Source organism: Alligator mississippiensis, chromosome 4 (assembly GCF_030867095.1).
Source record: "Alligator mississippiensis isolate rAllMis1 chromosome 4, rAllMis1, whole genome shotgun sequence".
Taxonomy (NCBI): domain Eukaryota; kingdom Metazoa; phylum Chordata; order Crocodylia; family Alligatoridae; genus Alligator; species Alligator mississippiensis.
The window spans coordinates 181,754,476-181,777,343 of NC_081827.1; the positions used below are offsets into that span (position 1 = coordinate 181,754,476).

Sequence of the window (22,868 nt, forward strand, 5' to 3'; positions counted from 1 at the left end):
GGGCATGTTGGTGTTCTGGAAACATCCCAGAAATAGATTCGGAGTTGGCAAGCCTAACTGGAACCCTTGTTCATTTCTAAAGGAATTAGGTGTCCAGATGTCACGGGAAGCTTTGCAACTCTCATTTGAAATGTTTAATACCTTTGCCCCTCCCACTATAAGCCCCCTGCTGTAAAGATACACATATGATATACAATAGTCTAGTCTAGTTAGCAGGTCTGCCGGGGGCAGGGGGCAACTGGAAAAATTTGCCCCAGGCCTCTGCAAAGCAAGGGCTCCCTGCCTCAGCTCCTGTGTGTATTGTTGGCCCCTGCCCTGCAACATTGCTCACCAGCATTCTTGATATTTTGTTTTCATAAAAAAGAGGAAATTGGTGTATTAGAGTGTAAGAGGACACTGAATCATTCTCAACATGTCATTGTGACATTATTGGACCCGTCCCTGACCATGAAGTAAATATTATACATAGCTGTGTGTGAAATAGTTGCTAATTTGAAGCTTAAGTGATTGTTGCATTGATGTCTGAGGGGGAGTCTAAACCAATCATGGTAAGGTAACATCTTTCTTCATCTCTGGGCAGCAATAGAGACAAGACTGATCAAGCAGGCTTATGATTTGGCCTAGCCTAGGGCCTAGGCCAAGTAGCCCTGGTTATAGAGTCTGTTGTGAGGACAGAAGAAACAGGGATAGTTTAAGGAAGGATCAGTGGCAGAGCAGGGCTGTTGTCACAGAAAGACCTCCAGGGGAAAGAGTTCAAGTCTTGAGTGAATGTAAGCTCTGTGGGTTCTTAAGGGCCAAAGTCAAAAATGAATTTGCAAGAATATAATAATTAAAAAGATATATATTGTTTTCTATTGTTTTATATTTGCCAAGGAAAATAACAACATTAGACATAACACATATTCAGGTTCATATATTTTCCCACTTCAAAAAGTACTTAAATGCAAAGTGACTATATATAGGATCACATTCTACCCTAGAGCATGATGGCTGCGGGTTATTCCTTTCTACTGCACTGTTCATCAGTAAATACAATCAAGAGCTGAACAACCACCTTGAAACTGTTACGGAGCATCGAATGGCTGGGGAGAGAATGTAAGCACACTACATATCCTGGCGTAGTCAGAATGAGTATTTGGAGGCGTGTGCCAAGAAAAATTGTACTAAATATGATTCTTGAGGAGGTGAGAAATGCTCGCTACTATGGAATCATCGTAGATGGGACACCTAATCTCTCGCATACTGAGCACTCGGTTTGTATCATGAGATATGTACATGAAAAAGATGGAAAATGAGATGTGGAGGAATGATTTCTGAAAATGGTGGCTTGCAATAAAAAGAAAGGAGCAGACATTGTGGAGCAGATAAAGAAAATACTGGTGGAGTGTAAGGTAGATTTGCAGAACTGTAGAAGCCAAGGGTACGACAATGCTTCAAATATGTCTGGGAAATACAAGGGCATGAAAACTAGGATACAGGATGAAAATCCTCAGGCATTGTTTTCACCCTGCAGTGCACACACTCTAAACCTGTGTGGTACCCATGCCATGGAGAAGAGCCCTAAAGTGAAAACATATTTCAGAAATGTACAGAAGCGGTACACTGTATTTTCATGCAGTCCTGCAAGATGGAAAATTCCTCAGGAAACTGCAGGACTCTCTCTTCACTCCGTGTCAACAACTAGATGGAGCTGGAGAATTGATGCTATTCGCTGTCATATTGAATGTAATATTTGAATGTTTGTAATAGTTGCCCATTAGCCAGTTTAGGAAAAAGACAAGATTCATCTTCTTACCTAGGCCATTGTTTTGGCCTACGTGCGGAAGGTCCTGACTTTGCTCAAAGTTTTAACTCTTGAATTTTATCTTTAGAGGCCTTTAACAAAGTTGACATAAAAATGACCCTTAAGCAAACATCCCACATTCCGGGAAATCAAACCCTAGGAGCCTTTGAAAAGATTGGAAAGAAAGGAAATTCCCCAAAGTAATTAAATGATCAACAAAAGAAACTGAACCCAGTAGAAATCTGTTAAGAAAGATCCAAGCCCAAATTTGGGAGTAGTGACAGGTTTGGGTAGGAAGGGCCCAAGACGACAACTTGCCCCATAAAAACTGTAACCTACTGTCTCAATTTGGAGGTAACCTCGCTTGCAGAACATCAAAGGAAGAATCACAAGTGTAGGCCGGATCAGACTGATCGCCTGAACCACCCTCTCCGTGAACACGAACCTCTTAGTTCGCGCTGAAGCCGCAGAGCGCCCGAAAGGGACTGAAGGAAGGGGACTTAGTCCTATCAGTATTGAGGCCAGCCCATTGAACCATACTACTGAGGCCAACCCATTAAATTGTACTACTGAGGAACGAAAGCATATCTAGGTGTTTGGCTTCTCGGAATTCTAGGATTGTAAGTATATTATGAAAATAATAGTATTGATTCAAATTTAACTTTTAGTTGTAATTGTAGTTGTTTTTGTAATACTAATTCTTATAGCATTGTTTGGGAAGGAAGTGCATTTGGAGCATTGTTTCTGATATATGTAGTTATTGTGCTCTTAATGTTTGTGGTATTTCTTAAAGCTAAGCAGTGTTATATGCGTAGCAAAGAAATTTAAAATAAAATTGTGTTGTATGAATTAAGTGTGCAATCATTGTGAAATTGTGCAAGTAGCTAAAAATTTCCCCAGCCAGTGCATCAAACGAATCAGTAAATTGTGTGGGATTTTCTCTATTCCATAATCCACTAGAGACATTCGCTCCCTCATAAAAAAAAATACTAAAGGGATGCTGGATTCTCTCTCCAAAATTCAAGAAGAATTGGACTTGACAGCAGAAACCCAGGCTGATGTTTCAGGTCCCATTGAGTGGATGCAATCCTTTGAGTTCATTCTTCTGACTACGGTGTGGTACAAGATATTACAGTCCATCAATATCCGAAGCAAGCTTGTCCAAGAATCCAAGCTCACCATGGAAGGGGTGTAACGTGTCAAGAGCCTTCTGGAAGAAATTCAGCAGTTGAATGATTCCTGGCCAAGTCTTCTCACAGAAGCTAAGGTCATTGCTGAGGGGCTAGGTATCACCACCGAATTTAAGACAACACACAGAAGAATCTGAAGGACGAAGCATTTCCACAATGAGCCAGCCAATACAGAACATACAATCTCTTCCCCTGAAGATAAATTCAATTTTGAAGTGTTCAACATAACCATGGATATGCTCCTCTCAGATCTCCAAAGCCTAGCTGAGACCATGGGGAAACTCTCAAGCTTGTTCTCACTCATACTTCATCCTTTGCAACAGCTGGTGGATCAAGAAATTGTGAAGTTTGCAGAGTCTTTGTCCACCATATGCCCATGAGATGTGAACAAGGATGAGTTGCAAGAAGAACTTTGCTTGTTTTACAAAATCGGGAAAGACTCAGATTTGTGCATCTCTGGAGGAGCCATGGGCACTGTACTTGAGCTTCTCAACCAGATTTATGGTAAAGGTGTAGAATCTGTGTTCCCCCAGATATGCATTTGCTTGAGAATGCTCATTGCCTTGCCAGTCTCTGTTGCATCCAGGGAATGCACTTTTAGTAAGCTTAAGATTATTAAGCACTACCTGCGGTCAGCAATCGGGGAGAACAGGCTGAACCATTTGATCATGCTCTCAGTGGAGAATGCACTTGCAAAGCAAATAAATGACAATGATGTAATTGATAACTTTGCATCCATGAAGGCAAGAAAGAAATACTTTATTTAAACTTTCCTCTTCTCATTTTGTTCCTAAGTTCCTAACTTTGTAGCATAAGTTTAATAAATGTTTCACTTGCAAACTGTTAATGTCATTTTGTTTTAGTAATCTGCCTCCAAGGTAAATTCTCTCTGCCTAGCCCTCCTTGCTATGGGAACAGGTGGGGAAAGCCAACTTGTTCCCACTTCCCCGGGCAAAGGAAGGACAAGCCACATGTGAGAATTCTCACATGTGATGCGTGTCCAAGAATTCTCGCACGTGGTCCCCCAGCTTTGTATACACAAACATGGGTCCTTGTAGGGGACAGTGGTGGGGTCCCCAACATCACATCTGTAGGCCCCATAAACCCTCTGGGCGGCCTCGCTAGTCAGGCAGGCATATACAATTATCATCTCACCAAAAAACAAAAAAAGCTTTCTAAGTATAAAAAGGGCAATGAATCACTGGAATAGACTACCTGGGAGACTGTGGGAATCTCCTTTGCTGGAGGTTTTAAGAATGGGTTAGGTAACACCTGTCAGGGTTGCTCTGAGTATCCTTGATTCTGCCTTAGAACCAAGGGATGGATTAAGTGGGCTCTTGTTAACCCTTTCATCCCTACTTTTCTGACTTTTCTATATCCCAAGGAGTCCACCTTAAGAAATCAATGCTTTTGCTTTGATAGTCCAGCCCAGAAATGTCTTCCCCTTGCTTGAAACACCAAGTCATTCTTTGATTAGCAGATGCCCACTCATAGCAGTTAACACAGAGAAACATTTAAACACACATACAGGATTCAGGAGACTTGGAAGGAACGTAACAAGTACTTTGCCTTCCACACACATTGCCTTTGCTCATCAAAATGTAAACACCTTTCTTAACATGGCTCAGCCAGCCCACTTGGTCAATACAGAAGTCATTGAGAAGAAGGCCCACAAAGAGAAGCAGGAGAAGCTGCCTCTGTCCCCTTTTTACAGCCTTCTCCTTCATAGCATATCTTTTTCCGTCTCTGCTCTGAGTTACAACAGTTTCTCTTATCTAACAGTCACTGCTTTGCAGCACTGATATAACTGCTTTCACAACCAGATTACGAAAATAATAAAGGACAGCCTTTATTTGCACTACAGCCTGGTTCTTGGCACCGGAGTTCATATCCTATTGGCAGGTAAAACAGCAGGATGATTCATATGTGTATGTGGTAACTGCCTTTTCTGTAGGATTAAACCAATGAGCTGATGCCTGTATCCATCATGCTGAGAGACTGTTTTTTTCACATGCGTGCTTCAGCCCAGATAACTTGGCAGCATCTAGTATGTCCCATTATACTAACAGGGAAGGGCCTTAGGGGTTTTTGGTTATATTTTTTCCCAATGCCAACAATGAAAAAACAATGCAATTCTTTGGCATGCCCTATGCTTACAATAAGGAAAGAAACATGTTCTTTTCTGTAAGGCACTGGAGTGGGACTGAAGATGTGGCTTCAGTTCCCATTTTACCACAGACTTCTTGCACGGCCACAGACAAGACACTTAATCACCCTTGCTCCTAAATCACCATCTGTAAAGCAAGGAAAATACTTCCCTGTAGCTCAGGAATCCTGTAAGGATTCACTTACAGTTCGGAGGAGCTCAAAACACTATGGTTACAAGGGCCAGATTATCTAGCTAAATTGAATAGAGCATATTTCTTTGAGATGAGTCGCTTTCAATCCATCTTTCTCATATAAATGAAGCCTCTTCCAAACCCAAGAAGAGCACCAAAGACTTAACATCAAGAGAGAATTCTTTGGCCCTCATCTGCTAGGCCAAAGAATGGGGCTGACATTTCCCAAAGGTATTATAAATTCCAGGATGGCCAGAATTCAGACTTACCCTAGTGAGACATAAGTCCCCACAGACCTCCCAGTCCACCCAACAATCTGTGTGTGGATGAAAAAGTATGATAACAAACACAGATCAGAGGAAATCTGAATCTAGACGTTTTAGTGTAGTCTTGCAGAATGTCGTAACATATTATCTTGGTTGTGATAAAGGCACATTGTCTTTAGATCATCCCTTTTTGTTCTCTACTACAACCAGCTCCAGGATATTGCAATCTGCCTAATGCACACATTGTACATAAAATCACCAGTGCAACATCAACAAGCAAAAATGTGTGCCAGATTACAACACAGATTACCCACATAAAAGCTTTCTTGGAAGATGTGGGAGTGGTAGTCATTGAAGTTATCATCAAGTGGCACGGGTAAAAAGATACTAGGAATAATAAACATCACTGGCCCTTCCCTGTGTCCGAGTCTTGCCAGAGATGTTCCCCGGGAAAGTCCACTCCCATAAGCATGTGGATAAGAAGAATCCAGAGCATGATCCAACTCTGCTTAGTAGTGTGCACCTTGGTCAAAACTCCAGGGACCTGGCTTTTAAGTGCATGCTCTCTCTTCTCCATTATGAATAATTAAAGTGTTAAACCTGGGTATGTAAATCCAGTAGCAGCATCTCAGGAGTAAAACTGGATTTAATAATAGTTATCACAAAAAAATACAAGTAAATTCTCACCCCAGTCCAAATCCCAATACAAATCACCTAGACACACAAAAAGCCACCTCTTGTTCTAATAGGATGAAACAGCATTGAACAAATAAAAGGAGAGGTTCCACACCCATGTATGTGGTAGAGGGTAGCTGTGCTACCCCAGAAAGGAATTAGACTTCCCTCCAGCTCTGATGACAGAACAGCAAAGAGGAAGATTGTAACAAGCCCTATCAAGGAGTTTCAGACTTGCTATATGTAGGATGACTGACAGGGACTCCTGCTCTTTGTTGCATCCCACACCAGAATTTGCAGCTTCCAGTGGGCCAGGATGCCTCCTTGGGTTGAAAAACTGCTGTCGTGGCTCTCTCCCCACTTTCCCTCAGTGGAAGGACTAGGGCCCAGCATGGGTACCGCCTTGGCTACCTGAACTGAAGGACAAGGCCCTGGCCAGCCTGCAGGTCCTACAGAGCAGGCAGGCCTCTCTGGGCAGTGCATACACAGGTGCTGCCTTGGCCACTCAGGGGCACTCCTTGGCATTATCTTTCAGTGTAAATAGAGGCAGGGACATAGGGTCTTTCTGTTATTTCCCTGCTATGGCTCTTGTGAATTTAATGCTGTGTTTGTTGGTGAGAGGAGGAGCATTTATGCATTTTAGGGCAGTGTTTCTCAACCCGTGGGTCACGACCTAAAAGTGGGTCACAAGAATATGAAAGGGTGGTGGACACACTTTAAAAATGGATCAACAAACTTAAAGTGGATTCTCCTTTAAAGGAGAAAACTGTGGTTTTCCCTTGCAGGCCGGAAGAGTTCCAACCTGTAGGGGGCTGCTTGCCCTGTCCCCATCCCCTCCCCCATGCCACACAAACTCCCCCTGCCCCACACACTGGGGGGCTGGGACCTGGGGGCAAAGAGTCAGGAATGAGGGGCACCAGCAGGGCCAGGGGCTGTTTTCTATTTAAACTATTTACTGGGTCAGGACTGGCCACCAATGTTTACAAATGGGTCCCGGTACAAAAAAGGTGGACCCTTTATCTATACAAAATAGGGAGACAGGCTTTGAAGGGACATGGGGGAGGGAGGAGAGATCTCCCCTGGCTGTGAGCCAGGGGAGTTTGAGTTGGTGGGCATAATGGGGATGGGGAAGCAATGAGAAGAGGTTTGCTCTATCTAAAGGAGAATGGGAGTTGGGGAGCATGGCTGGGGTGGGACAGAGTGCATGCTCTCCTGGGTGGCAGGCAGGGAAGTGGGGGTGGATGGGGTAGAGTGGGATAGAGTTCTAAAGTTATGGTGTGCCATTTGGACAGTGTCTTGTTGTTTCTTACCTTATGGGTTGTTTGCCTTCTGTAAGCTGCCCTAAGCCTTTCAGGGTAGGGCGAGACATAAATCTAAATAATAATAAAAACAGTGGGCAAGGAAGCACTTTTCTTCTTTCACAAGTTAGGGATGAACCAGTAATTCCTAAGATGCCTAAAACAAATGAGGTCACAAGTGATTTAGGAATTGTCCCAGACTGAAATACAAGCCTACTGGCTGCAAACAACATAGTGACTAACCCAAGGCAAAAACAGAATGCAGTACCCACCCTAAATCTGATATCTGTATCAGCACAGGCTGTCATTGCATCCAACATATTTGCCTTCTGATGTTCATTTTCAGCTCTGTTGACCTAGCTTTGTAAATCAGAGTCTGAAGCATATTAATTAAAAGCAAGCTCCCTTTGGGCCTTGTCACACTGGACCCTTAGCACATGTTTTACCCAAGACGTAGTAAGCATTGCCGTGGCATATTAGAAGTTAGAAGATGTTCTGAACAATCATACATTCATGCTTACTATGATCTCAGAGCAGCTGTATCACCCATTCCCTGCCTCCAGATACTGATCTCAGCAACGGGCACTGCAACTCAAACATCTGCTTATGAGAACATGCAACCCCCATGTCCAGAGCCCATGTGCTCCCTGCAGTGTACCCCAGCACTGCCCAGCCCAGGAATGCCTACCCCTGGCACACCAGGTTGAGCCAGGTCTCTGTTGGCTGCAGGCAAAGGGAGGCATGAGGAGTTGAGCCCAAGAGGGAATGCCACTCCTGCTGCTGGACCTGTGCATCAAGTCAAGTTTCTGCTGCTGGCAGAGGGAGACACCAGGGCCAGTTTAAGACTCTGGTGTGGTGCCAGGGCTGGGAATGACAGTTGGCAAACTGTGTTCATATCTCCATGGAGCAATCCGATGAGTAGATGAACATGTGTTACTTTATATAATCTGGAGATACTCCTCCCATGAAAAGCCCTGTCTTTGCTATGATACAATCACACTTAGCACGTTTTACTGCTTGAACATGAAGATGCTTATGTTGTAAATGCAGTTAACACATCCTAAGTGTAATGTACAGCCAGGCTTTGAATTACACTTTGACTCTTGGGGGCTTCTGCAAAAAAAAAAAAAAAAAAATTAAACTGGTTCATTGATTAACAAGTCTACCTAAGTGAAGAAGCAATCCAATTGGACACCCCCCTTCCCCCCAGGTTATGATTTTCAAATCTTAGAGGGGCTCTCATCTCTTATGGGGGGGGCTCACCCCTCCCGCCCCCTCCCACCTCCCGAGCTTCCCCTTAATTCACACCCTGCATACAACATGCCTCTTTGTCTCACACAACTCCTTTCTTTCAGATCACAGTTGCTACTTTTCGATTTTTTCATTTCCTGATTTATGACTGACTCACATAGATTCTACATACTAACAGCATCTGATGAAGTCAGCTTGGGATTTATATTATTTAGTTAGTCTATGAAGGTACATATCTACTCTGCCTTCATACAGATTCTAGTTATACACTGTGGTCCTATGCACTATACCTTACAGAGCCAATTTAACTCCCAGCTAGACAACTAAGTGATCCAGAAAAGCAATAACTTCTCAAATAACAGCATGCACACAATGCCACCAGAAAAAATATTTCTAACTGCAAAGGGCCTCCTGGATTAATTTCTAGTCATGTTACCCTCTCAAACTCACAGAAGCAGTCCCCGTCTACTTCCTTTCATCTCTCTAAGGACTTTTATGCAGCAACAAGGCTCCCCAGCAGTCTTATTGTGTGTATGCTGAAAGGACCTTAAAACTGGGCACTGACAGAAGCACATGGAAATATTATCAACAGGCTGTGAGGTTTGTTTGGGTTCTTTTGGTGAGGGGAGGTTCGGATTGGGATGATTCATGAAAAGTGCAAAACCTGAACCCTCACCATGTGAACCTTTCCTTTCTGGTAGAAGAACCATACTGCACCAATGACCCTTTCCTATGAGGCTGAAGAACTAAAAGTTTCAGGGATGTATGATGTGATGTTAGGATCAGCTAGAGAACTGAGTTGAAGGCAAGAGGGCAAAGGGGGAAGCCAGCTTTATCCAAGTAACACAAAGCAGGCATCAGGTGGATGCTTATCAGGGTTCCTACTGAAAAAGAGACACGTGAGCAGAGGCTGGGTTTTGCCACAAAGGAAAGAGGTCAGAGGCTCCAGACAGGTGGTTTTCTCCGTGAAAGGAATCTGCCTTTACAGAATCTGTCAGGGAGCAAAGAAACCACCAATGTATTTTTACAAAAGGATGGGGAAAGGCTTTGCAAATGATGTTTTACAAGAAAAAGAAATCAACAACAGAAATATTTTCATGCTCTTTTCTCCTTTCCTTTCAGAAAATGCAATCATTGCCCTGCCCAGCCAAAAAAAAAAGGGCCAAAAGTTATTCTGAGAATCTCCAAGAAAGGCTCCAGCTACTTGGAACAACGTGCCAACAACAAGCCCAGTCCAGAATTCAATCTCTTGTGCTCTTTAATTCACAGTTTTAATCATGGTTGCACCTCCCAACCCCTGTTCAGCTAGAAAGATGTGCCATTTGGCATATTTCATTTCTACTGCTCTTAAAATAAACAAAAAAAACCCCTCATACATGTGTCCTTTCCTCTTGGAAAGTGGAAATCATTTGTAGTTAGCTCTTGCCAATGGATCATCAAGAAAATGGCAGCATTACACCACAAATAACTCTTAGCTTGGAGTATAGCACTGACATTTGAGCAATTTAAATCAGGTGGCCATGCTTATACCATAACGTTGATCATATTAATGGCCTTGATGATAACTGGAGCTCAGCAAAATTTTTTTGGAGGAGCATTTATTCACCTAAAAAATTCAGTTTAGGAGCAGTCAAAGCCATTTAAGAATTTCAGTTAAATTTAGTGAATAGTATTAGCTGAAGCAAGGCAGAAAAACAACTTGGAAAGATTAAAAAAAAAAATTCTAAACCTGTTCGATTTTGAGTGCTAAATTCACAATGAGACTTAGATGCCATTTGCAAAAATCAAGGAGGAGGAGCTGACAGCCTTCTACTCTATGGTCCCTCTCCTGAAAGACCCAACCTCAAGGTCCTAACCTGAATCAGTCAGTGGTCTCTCATATATCAGTAGAGTACCCCTACTCATGGGGCTAAAATGCTACCTCCTCTCCCAAGGTCTACAACTGACATTTTAAGTCCTAAAACTTTTTTTTTTTTAATTTGCCCACTAAACCAAAAGACCAGTTAGTAACACAGCCTTTTTTATAACATTCCTCAAGAGCATCAAACCAGTTCAAGCTTTGAACTGAAGCTGGCACCAAAGAGTGCTTTAATTACACTCTTAAACCAGGCTGCTAGCTTGGAATTTAGTAGATAACCCAAGGTGATTTAATTTTATCTACATCTTAAGTTTGTCAGAATAGGACACTCTATATTTTTAATAAGGTTCTCCCCCAAAACCGGTCCCTGAAGTGTAGATGGGGCTGAAGAGAAACATGGAACTACAATCCATGTAAACAGGAACAAGGGGTGTGTATCCACATGAGACGCTTCTGTGGAGTTGCCCAATTAGCTCCACAGTAAAGCATCACCAGTCTACATAAGCAGTGTTATTAGGCCAGAGTATTAACTCCACCATAGGTTAATACTGCCAGATACAAGTACTATCCTACAGCAGAATTATTTATTCCACCACAACAGGTGTGTAGACACTGACTGGGGCACAAAATGCTGGCAGACTGACCCCCCCCCCCCCAAGTCCCCTGCCAGCTAGGGCTGTGCCACCCTGACTTAATGTGCTGTGGTCTTGGGCGCATGTGTAAATGCTGCGCCTGAAAGCAATAAACTCCAGCCCAAACTATGCCAGAGTTTATTGTGTTGTATTAATATTCACATGCAGATGCACTCAGGGTGCCTGTAGCAGAGGACAGCTCAAAGGGCAAAACTGTGAACTAGGTGGTTCTTAGATAAATCCAATGAACTGTAAATGAAAAGCAACTGTAGTAAGTTTCTAAATGGGAAGGGTGAGAAAGGGTAATGCAAATGAAAACTAAGAGCCCCCAAATGAAGAGATGGATAAGCAAGGTGAGGAGCAGAAGATGAACTTCTAAGTCAGGGGTAAGCAACAGCTCAAAGCAGGAATTAGACATGTATTTACAAGCAATGAGATGCTTTCGTGGTATGGTATGAATCTCAGGGTTGGGAAATAGCATTAGAATGGATCAGCTGGACAAGAATGCTGATGCGATGGGAGGAGGGGCAGAAACTGTGAGAAGTTTAATTTTTTTTAATGTAAATACTTGAAATACATTGACAAGCTCTCTAGTTGATCAAAACATTAAAATTACGCAAAACGGTCCCCACTTTTTCTCTTCTGGATTTTAAAACGTCAAAACTCGACACTATCAAAACTCTACATTCCAAAAATTTCAAACAGCTTTTTGAGGCAGCAAGATGGTCACTGAATTGGAGTCACTGGACTGATGCAAGAGGTCAGGTTGTAATGGTCCCTTTAAACCTGAAATTATACATTAATCTGTTATTTTAATTATGTTTATTTATCATCTATATTAAAGATAGCACCTAGGGGCACTGACAGACATGAAAAAAACCAAGATAAAACAGCATGTTACCAGAAGAGGGAACACGTTAGTTTGACCTGGCTCCCTAGCATCTGTACAGATTGGGCACTTCAGCTGGGCTTTTTGGCATTTTTATCTAAAGCGGATTCAATCAGCTATTAGATAAAAGTGCCAAAAAGTCCTGCTAAAATGTGCAATCTATACAGATGTTGGGCGAGCCGAGTTAAACTAATGTGATGCCTCTTCTGGGCACGTGTGCGCTCAAGGTGAAAGTAAAGCACTGCTTGTTTGTTTTTTGTCACATCTGTAAGCAGCATAGGAATGCTAGAAGCACCCCAGTCCTGGACTGGGACTTCCAGTGTGCTTAGCACTGTACATGGAGGGCAAAAAGGAGAAAAGAACACATCCCCCTTGCTCCATTTCTTTAAAACAAGAGTCTTTGGGGCAAATCCTCAAGTAGAATAAACTGCCTTAGCCTCTCTGAAGCTAGTTACTGACTTCAATGCACCTTTGACATTTTACATCATGCCTCTGTATCTTAACTGTCTGATACAGAATATTGCATGTGCTATCTGAAAACACCACAAAGCAAAACGGGAGAGAAAAAGGACTTAACATAACCAATACCGCAACCATCTCAGAAGCTCCGTTTAACTTAACCTGTATAATAAAGGAACACTGCTGGAATGAGCCTAACATGCATTGGGAATGCAGCGCCAGACAGTGTTTCAAAAGTTTTTACAGAATGAGCTTTCTTGTGAAAGACTGGCCCAGAAAGCACATTTTCAGTGCATGACAAAGAGCATGTTTGCCAGATCAACAGCCTGTTGCTATGTAATTATCTAAAGGCTATATAGCATTATGCAGATTAGGTTTAGTGCCTGCTTCCTGGGCTAAGTACAAACAGTCAAAAAGCCTGAGGTTGAATCAATTCAAAATACGCTGCTTCCTCTAAGCTGCATAGGTTGAACGGATAACCAACTGAACCGACGTTTGGTTTTTAATTGGGAAAAGCAGGGGGAAATCTTCACTCACTCGGGCCGGGGGGGTGGGGGGGGAATGGCACCAGAGCACGTCTCCCAGCCTGTTGGCTATTGCCAGCCCAGCCAAGTGTCCCCAGCCCCATGCTGTCCCCCCACAGGGGGTTCAGGAGCCCTGTGTCTGGGGGCTGGCCCACATTGGGGGAGCCTCCCCCATTGGTTTCGCCCAGCCTGCATTCCCAAGCCCTGGCAGCCCTAAGGAGCTGAGGAGAATCCCCCTCACCCCCCCCCTCCCTTCCCAGATGCTGGTTGCTTCAGTGGCTGCTACAGGAGGGAGGGAGAAGAAGTCCTCCCTGGTTGGGTGCCTGCCCATGCAGCCCAGCATGGGGGCACTGGGGAGCCCCTGCCTTGTGGGGCTTCCCCTCCACCCCAGCCCAGGGCAGCCCCAGGGAGCTGAAGGGGATTCTTTCCCTCCATAATCCCTTGCCTTAGCTGCTGTGAGTCTCAGGGATAGCTCAAGGAGTGAAGGGAAATTCCCCTGATCCCCTGCATTAGTTTTGCCTCAAACCCACAGCAGCTAAGGCAAAACCAGCTGCGGACAAACAGGAGAATTTCCCTCTGCTCCCCGAAGCGGCCTGAAACTGGCAGGGGCTAGGGCAAGGTTTGGGAGGGGAAGAATTCCCTTGGCTCCCTTGGGCTGCGGGGGGCCCCCTAAAGGCAGGGGCAGGCACCCAGCTCAGAGGACTTCTTCTCCTTCCTTTCTGTGGCAGCCACTGAAGCAATGAGCAGCTGGGAAAGGGGAGGGGAGAGGGCTACCATAGAGGCTTTCCCTCCCCGCCACCTGCTGTATAGGGTCTGGGGGTCTGTTCCCCCATTCCTATGGGCAGATGGACACAGACAGGAAGCAGACTAAGGAGCAGAGGGGCAAAGCAGTCCCTGCTCTACTGGAGCAGACAGCATAGTCCAGGGCTGCAAAGCATCCTGGGATGCTGGTGGACTGAGTTAACTTGAACAAGGAAGGGATCTGGGACAGAAGTTCCATAACCCAGTTTGACCTAAATCAGTTAAGTCTGATACTACATCCAACCAGGCTTACCTTAACCTGATTTTGGTCATTTTGAAAGCGGTTTATGTGCACTGAGCTTCTGTTCTGTTACAGGTTTAGGCCAGTTTCCAATCACTTAAACCGGTGTATGTATAACTTCTGTCCCTGGCCTCAGATGAGCAGGTGATAGTTCCATTTAGAAGTTTATCTGATCAGAATCATGCTTGTTTGCTACCTGATTAGGGTTTAGAAAAATATCTGGTTCTTGGGAAGGTTAACAGGGAATGTCAGGATTTAGAAAACAGTCAGTCTGATCCTAGATATGGATTTGGCAATCTGTCCCTGGTACCCTAGAGAGCTTCACAGCTCAGCTCATACTTATTGTCTCGGACAGACAGAGCCGACTCGAGGTGATTTAATAATTAATCGTTCGTTGGGCGGGCTGGTGAATAGAGAGGCGGACAAAGCTTAATGGTTGCAAAACTTTACTTACGCCGCTAGTAGCTGCGACGCAGATGGTCCAGTCGTCTGAACAACTGTACTAGTTGTTCCAGCTGGCAGGGCTCAGGCCAGTTCGTCCATCCACAAATCAAGCCGGTGGGGAAAGGGTACGTCTGGGATTGCACTCGGCGACGGGGAGAAGAATCGATAGGTGATCTGTCTATCGATCAGCTCAGCCGTAAGTCAGGTCTCTTTTTAGAAGCACTCTGCAGCATGCTCAAAGTTCTCCGACTTGGGCAGAAGTCGCGTGAAATTTTAAACGGCTAGCAAGCCAATTACTAGCCGCCATGTAGGAATAATTTAGAACTGGCCAATAGCGGGGCACAAATTTGCATCCGAATGGCGGGAACTCTCTTGCACCAGGGTTTTTCTGTTGCAACAGAAAACTTTTGCTTTGCAAGAGGCTCTCATGTGGCGGGAAAATTCCATCGTGCGGAGGCACCAAAATCACTGGGTTGTGACACTTATGAGGGACAGAGCTCTTCAAAGCTCATTACAGTTGATCTTGCACACACAAACTTGAGGGTACATGCTATCTGGGGTTTTAAAAGGAGAGTCTAAACACACCTAACACCCAGCTTCTTCCTCTTGTTTCCTGTATCAGAGAGAAGAAAGGTTTGCTGGATTCCGTTCTGCCTCTCCCCATTAGGACTGCTGTTTCAACAGAGCAGAACTCCAGACTGAGTGTTCTTTACTTCTGCATTGCTGCGTGTGTCATGACAGGGCTGGCTAATCAGTCACTAGCTATACTTGACTAGAAAAAGGAGTACTATACTCTTTCTAGTACTATACTCTCTCTTCCCCTAAGATAGTCACTAACTAGAGAGGGAGACCACAGATCACAACAATATTAAAAATCCCTTCTTAGGTTGGTAAAAACAAACCTTTCGCACTACTGCATATGCATTCATATTCCATCAGCATCTTATTCCTTTCAACTTGTTGAACATTGTCATTGGCAAGAGTTTTACTCTCCACAGCCATATTAGGGGAAAAAGATTTGGGTCAAACCAGTATAAAAATGTTTTTTTGTTTTTTTGTTGTTTTTTTCCAGAAAAAGAAAAAAATTATACAAATCTATTCCAGGAAGGCCTGAAATGTTTTGTTCCACTTGAAATAAAATGTCCATCTTCCCTCCTTCCCCCCACCAAAAATGCCAAAATTAAATACTTGTGACTCCTCTCAAAACATGTTTCAGTGAATTTACTATTCACCAAAAACACAAACACCATCCGATTCTGCCTAAGGCCTGAACTGCAGAAGTATCAACTATGTACAACTTCACTAAAAGTGAAAGAAAGTCTGGGAGCACATCAAACAAAAGCAGATGCAATTCTATTTAGTAGGCATTAAGCATGTAGTTAGTCAGTGGTAGCAGAAATGGGACTAAAGTGAAGCTCTCCCACCTCCAAGTCCATGACTCCTCCAAACATACTCTATCAATTCCAGCAGGTTCTAATAATGCAGCATCCATCATAAACCTGCAAGAGACAGTCCTGACATTCTCACATCACAGATGAGCCACAGCCAGTTAAAGGGTCCTTCTTAAAATAATTTCAGACCTGATGGAGAAATATGACCACATGAATGTGCAAGTGCATGATATCAATGCGCATCATAACTATGTGATGCAACCCTGTTTTGGGAACATGAAACAATCTTTCTGCAGAGAACACAGCAATTCTACTCTGAGGAGCAGAAATTCCAGCATCTCTCCACAGCCAAACATATAACTACAAAGCACAAAACTGTCTGTACAGTAACTCAGACGAATTCTCTATTGCAAAAGAAGTGATGAGTGGGCAAGAGAATTGGTTCCTACCTTTGGTAGTTTAAATGGAGAGATCTCCTACTGATTTAGACAATGGAAATATTAAAGATTTACAGATCATGCTTACTAAAACTTTCCCGGTTAGAAAATCATCTTGCTACATCTAAATTCTTGTAGTGCACCTCTCATATCAGGGGAGTGGTTTACATAGTTGTTCATAAAATGTAGATATAAAAATGTCTGTTTCTTCTTTCCTGGTCTAGTCCAAGGGCCTAGAAAATTAAACCAAAGAAAGAAATTGTACGTTTTTTTTCTAAGACCAATTCAGTAAAGGATACAGAGCAATCCCACAAAAGAGAAACAGTTCCAAGGTTACAAAACACTGCACTATAACCTCAGTCTATTTTTCCATTCTCTTTGTGACAGTCTACAGACTTATGTGACATGGAAACAGGATGTAATTTGTTTTCAATTGGGCCCTTTATAACAACATGGTAATTCAACATAGACCAAACTAGCTGTAATGATCTTGTCCAGAACTGGTTTGGGATTTCTCTTCCTGCACAAAATTTTAACTTTTCATCAATAAAACAGAAATGGAATTTATTTTCTTTCTGGGTGAAATAATCAGATGGTTTTAATTTTCCAGTGAAATAACCATGTTATCATGGAAAATGTCTGTTTCCCTTGAAAACTCTCACTTAGCTGGAATTCAATTTTCCATTAAAAAAACTACTTTGACAGGAAATTATCAGCTATTCCTAGCCAGGATATGAATAAAGGATTACAAGTCATTCTGCTGGTTTTCAAATCAAAATGGATTCCAACACAGCTCTCCCAAAGTCCTAGTGAAAAATGACAATTTGTTTTGAAGTAGGCCACTCACGCACGCAGTTACCATCCTATAAAACATCCTTCTACCTGACCACGATTTAGAACTACAGAACCTTACACTTAAGGGAGACAAGTCCTAAGCAAACTTTACAACATACCATATATCACAATAATGTATGCACATAGAGGAAGGCTTTTCAGGATCACTCAGCACTGCTCCCATTGGCCTGCTCCCATGACAGTCAGTGCTTGAACTGCAACATCAATGAGGAGCAGATCTAAGCCAAAGTTTAAATATAAAAGGAATATTTTTACAACATATTAAGGAGTTCAAGTTAGAGAAGGGCCATGACTAAATCACCCTTGCTCTTCCTAAGTTTTGACATCATTATCATCTCAGATACATAAACAGGACTAGATGCTTTACTGCACATTGCTTTACTTTACTACACATTGGTTTGCTTGTGCTTTGTCAAGTTAGATGCGAGGACAAAACATCATTCTATGTGCACACCCCCATCAAGAGTACAGGGAATGCAACAGGAGCATGCCTCTCCCTGCTACCACCGTCTGACTGCCATTTCCCCCTCCAGTGAAAATGGCACCTAAGTGTCCTGCTTATTAAACTGTTTACATCAACATATGCTCACAGTGCTCCCCCTCCACCCAAATTTTCCCCACAAGAACTGCAAGCTAGAACTCAGTCCACTTAACCTCATTGTGATTACCAATGCATGAAAAGTGGGGACTTGAACTTCCCTGGTTTACTGGTTGCAGTGATCCAGCTCAGTTCAATTTTTAAAGGAGGGAAAGAAGTGAGGAAAGAGACAAGGAAGAGGCAAGGTGAGCTGGGTTCTGGCGGGAAACGTTTAGGAAGCTCATTTTGAGCATATGTTGATGTAAATTATCGCTGTAAATAGTTTCATAAGCATGACAGATGGTAGTAACGGTGGGATCTCAAGAGTGCCTACCCAGTATTATGGCTGAGAATTCAGCATACAAGCAGCTTTCCAAGACAAGGGTTGCAGAATTGTACCATGAATGTGGTATAACCTTTGAAAGGGCAAAGAAGACTACGTAAGTCTCAAAGCCAGAGGCTTGGGCCTTGTGAAGCCATGCCGGGGCTGGCTTCAGGGGGGTTTCTCAGGAAAGCGAGACAAAATAACTGTTTCTTGGGGAGTCCCACAGCAGAGCTCTCCCCCCTGCTCCCAGAAGCAATTCTGATTTCAGGGCAATGGTCTGTCCTTCCTTATAGCTCCTTTTCTAATCCTCAGTGGTATCTCACTCTGGTACAAGTTTAATTCAGAAATGTGATGCTAACCAGCACAGAGGAAGACAAGAGGACAATACATGAACTCCTCCAAACACCATAGGGCCAGGAAGGCCTTCCAGTTTCAACAGAGCAGCCCATGTGAAATATCCAGTCTGACACTTACCCACAAAATAGCTTTTCACCTTCAGGTACCCCACAATGAGACGAAGGATGGAGAGTTTATCCAGCCTTGCCTGAACATCCTCAGGGAAGGGCAGCAAACTGGTCAGTTTGTTCAGTTCCTGGTTAAGACGGTCCCGATGCCGTTTGGATGGGTTAGACTTCACACCTTCAGGAGGTGGCAGCTTGGGGCTAGCAAAGGAGAGAAGAATATAAATAAAAAGGGAGCAAACAGAGAAAGAGCTACATTCTTTGCTGCTAGCTCGTTTCCAAACACCATTTGAGCTTCAATATAATTGCAAAAACAGACTTGGCCATCTGTTTCAAGAAAACAAGGTGTAATGGCAGAAAGAGATGGTGTAGTTCATACTGTAGGACCAAGTCCTGATCTGGGTCCTACACACAGTTTTGCCATAGACCCTTGGCAAGCTTGCTTTTATAAAAAGGTATTGGGAAGTTGTTTTCCAAGGTAGGTTTCAGTCATGAACACCACACCTCATAAAGGGGTCTCCCAAGGCACCAGTAAATATTGGGGGGGAGGGGGGGGGTCTTCTCATCTGAAGGAAAGGGTTCAAACTCATGACGACATGCCTAAGAAAGACTTCACCACAAAGATTGTACTGAGCACAAGATGGGCAGGTAACCACCAAACATGAGAACCTCCAGTTGGCAGCAGCAAAAGCGGTCAAAGCAGGGACTTCTGCACACAGGAGAACAGGGTAAAATGGAGCCTGGCTAGGACAACATCTCCCACCATCCTGCTGAACCCAATTTGGATCAAGGAGATCCCAGCCACACGCTTAAATAGTAGGACTCATGCAATGCCTCCTGCTTTCCTCTCCCTTTGTCATGGGGTCTTGGGGAAGATTCCAGAGAAAAGTCTGCCAGAGACTCCAGCTCACAAGAGCAGAAGCAACCCAATCAGTGCTTTAGGGCACTAAGAGACTTTGCAACACTTTTTACTGGACTTGCTCTGCCCCATACTAATAGGCTGTTTACTCGACAGCTTCTGGTCCCCTACCCTGTCACCCTCACTGGCTTCCCTTTTGTTTCCATTTAGCTAATACCCTCTTAATTAAAGCCAGAAAAAATAATGGCACTAACATGGTACTTGTTGTCATCACACAGTTGACTATGCTGGTGGGCTCTGCCCATTCCTCATTGAGTCTGTTTTGCCTATTTAGATGGTAAGCTTGGAGGGCAGACCGTCTCTTAGTCTATGTACAGACAGTGTCTTGTTCTTGGGTGGGCTGTTGGCACTACTGCGGCAACAAGAATAAAGATCCAAGACGCTTATATTTGAACAACTCTTTAAACAATGAACTCCACTAAAACGAAGTTCAACATCTTGGAGCTAGACAGGCAGACTATAAAAAATGAATGCCCCTTTCTTAACATCCTTTATATCTTACAAGCACTGAAGATCTTCTGACAATAAAGCCGCATGCAAGTCAACAGAAGCACTTGTGCATTAAGGAGTAATGCACAAGTGCTACTCATGCTATTCAGCATGAGTAAAGGCACTAGAGTTTAAGTAAGTAACACTAACCACAAGTATTTTATAAATCATAAGTGTGTCTTAAAGATCAGGAGATATTTTTATATTAGAATTTGGGGGGGGGGAAAACACAAGGAGTGGAGTAAGCACAACTGTATTTGCCTTCTAGTTCCTGAATCTTTAGGATGCATTTGGCTCACATTTTCAAGCTAGCATACCAATACAGGACTGATGTTCCTAGACAGTACCACAATACAAATGCATAACAAAAAAAATCATAATGTTATGCTTAAAAAGCTGAGGTTTCTACATAATCATGTGCCTTCCAGAGTAAATGCTTTAAAAAAAAAACCCTACATATATCAAGAACTTGCAGTACTGAAGTGTGAAGGAATAGGTAACAGATACTGCCCACAGGTAAAATCCTGGTCCCACTACATTCAGTGAGAGTTTTGTTACCAATTTCACTGGGGCCAGGATTTTACCCTACTATTCACTGGACTGGGTTTCCTGGCTGACTAATGATTTTTTGGTTTTCAAAAGGAGATTGGAGCCTGGCACTCCCACAGACACATAACCTCCCTCTATTAGATAATCTTCGGGATGGCTCAACTCATATTGTTTTAATGTGTTTTATCCCATTGGAAACTCAGCATACCTCAGTCAGTCCTGCAGGTACCCTTGCTGTCTTATGTGGTTTCAGCCAACAAGATCTGCCAGTATATAAAGGCAATTTATTAATTTTTAATCTAATATTATTGCCAAGTGTCAGTGGGCAGTAGTGATTCTATGAATGAGGGGGAAATCTGTGTTAAATGTGACACAATGAGGCAACTGGTGGATCTCCATTTCAGCAAGTAACTGAAAATACTTCTAAGTAAAAACAGAAAATTATGGCAATATCCATGAAAAATTCTATTTATGTCCTGCTTTGTAATGATAGCCTCTGGAAATATATACCCTACTTCTCACAGAGGCTGAATACAGTCACTGCCAGACTTGCCTGTACATGCTATGTATAACAGATTGGCAGCAGTAGTTTCATGTATTCCACATGAGAGGCTGCCTAAACACTTCTAAAATCATGTGGACATCCTTTGAAAGAAAAAAGTGAAAGATATTTTAATTAGAAGATTAAGTGCGTCATAATTAAGCGTACTTCAGAGAATCCATCACGTCCACTGAAGAATCTGTTCGCTTAATCTCAGTAGAGATGGGAATAAGAGACACAAAAAATGCACTATAATATTTTTTACCCCAGCCTTTTAGTTAGGAGTGATAAAAAAAATACTCCAAATTTAGTACATGGAACATGATTTTTGTTTCCCTGTTACTCAAAAATAACCTAGAAGAATCCAGAAAGAAGAAAAAAACAAGGAAAAAATAGTATTTTATCATGTAAAAATAAAAGAAAACCACTATTACTAGACCATATTCTCTTTAAATGATATCTTCACATGGGATGTATGAATGGGTTGCTTTATATTATATGGTATAGTCACTAGATATGTTAGCTATATAGAGGGCCAAGTATCTAGTGAACATGGGAGTCAAGAATCAAACAGCAGAAACCTGCTTAAGTCAATAGTTTATCACCATCTTCTTTAATAGTTGCTTCCAAAACTAGAAGATCAGTGATTCCAAGTCTCTTAAGAGCTGCCATACTGGGTTAGACCAACGGTTCATCTAGCCCAGTATCCCAATCCCGATGGTGGCAGAAATGAACGTTCCTGGAAGAGGTGGATAGACTAGAGCGATCTGTTCATTACCCTCCCTGGTATCCACTATCTCAAGACAACAAAATTGTTCCATGGGTGAACACTACTTAAGTGAAAGATAGATTGGTTCCTGTCCCCCACCTCCCAACACCACCCATTTCTTCTTAAATGGAGCCAGAAACTAGCTTACAGACATACAATGAAGTTATGCTTCCACATGGACTACAATTTCTAAAAAAGCAAGAAAAAGTATACTTCCCATTTAAAAAAAAAAAAAATGTTGCTTCTTCCCCAGACCTGAAGAATGCCACTTTATACTCAAAAACTTGTCTCACAGCTCTCTCAACTATCAAGTTGGCCCAATAAAAGATACTAATCATTTTAAAGAAAAACACAAACCTTGCTTCTCACATAGTTCCTGGAACATCATGGCTACTACAATACTCTGGCCCTATTAATTCAGGTTAGACATGAAAAAAATACCCTTACATGAGGCCTGCTCCTCAATTAAGACAAAAGAAACTGATTATTTTTCATTCATAGCTGAAGTTCCTTCCAGGAGACATGGCCTAAAAGGAAATGGACTGCAGTAATCAAAACTCTATCCTTAGAAACAATAATGCATCAAATACATCAAAACAGCAGGAATCTTTTGGTGGCTCTGCTACCCTGCGTGAAAGTGAAAAACCTCTTGAAAAATCCAGACAAAGTGACAGGGGCCTGACTGGTAGCCCAGCCTGGGCTAATTGCCTAGTGGGGCACACCTGCCTGGAGTTTTGACTGGCAGCCCTAACCCAGCTAATAACTCCAGCTGGTCACATCTGGGCCTCTGGAATGGCTGGGAGAGCAGCTTTTCCCTTTATCTCCAGCTGTAGCAACACACTCCAGGCAGCAGACAGTTCTGACCAAGATGAGCCTCTGTATTCCTGTGCTCTCTGGCTTTCCTG

The 22,868-nt window shown here is 43.0% G+C and overlaps 1 protein-coding gene across 1 annotated transcript in view; it reads right to left on the reverse strand.

The window, feature by feature from the left end:
- The window catches only part of LOC102576203 (aryl hydrocarbon receptor), a 133,723-nt gene that overhangs the window by 105,538 nt on the left and 5,317 nt on the right, over window positions 1-22,868 (reverse strand). The window contains exon 2 of the mRNA XM_006261672.4: window positions 18,710-18,897. Coding sequence (XP_006261734.2) covers window positions 18,710-18,897 — 188 coding nt within the window. The remainder of the gene's footprint in view (window positions 1-18,709; window positions 18,898-22,868) is intronic.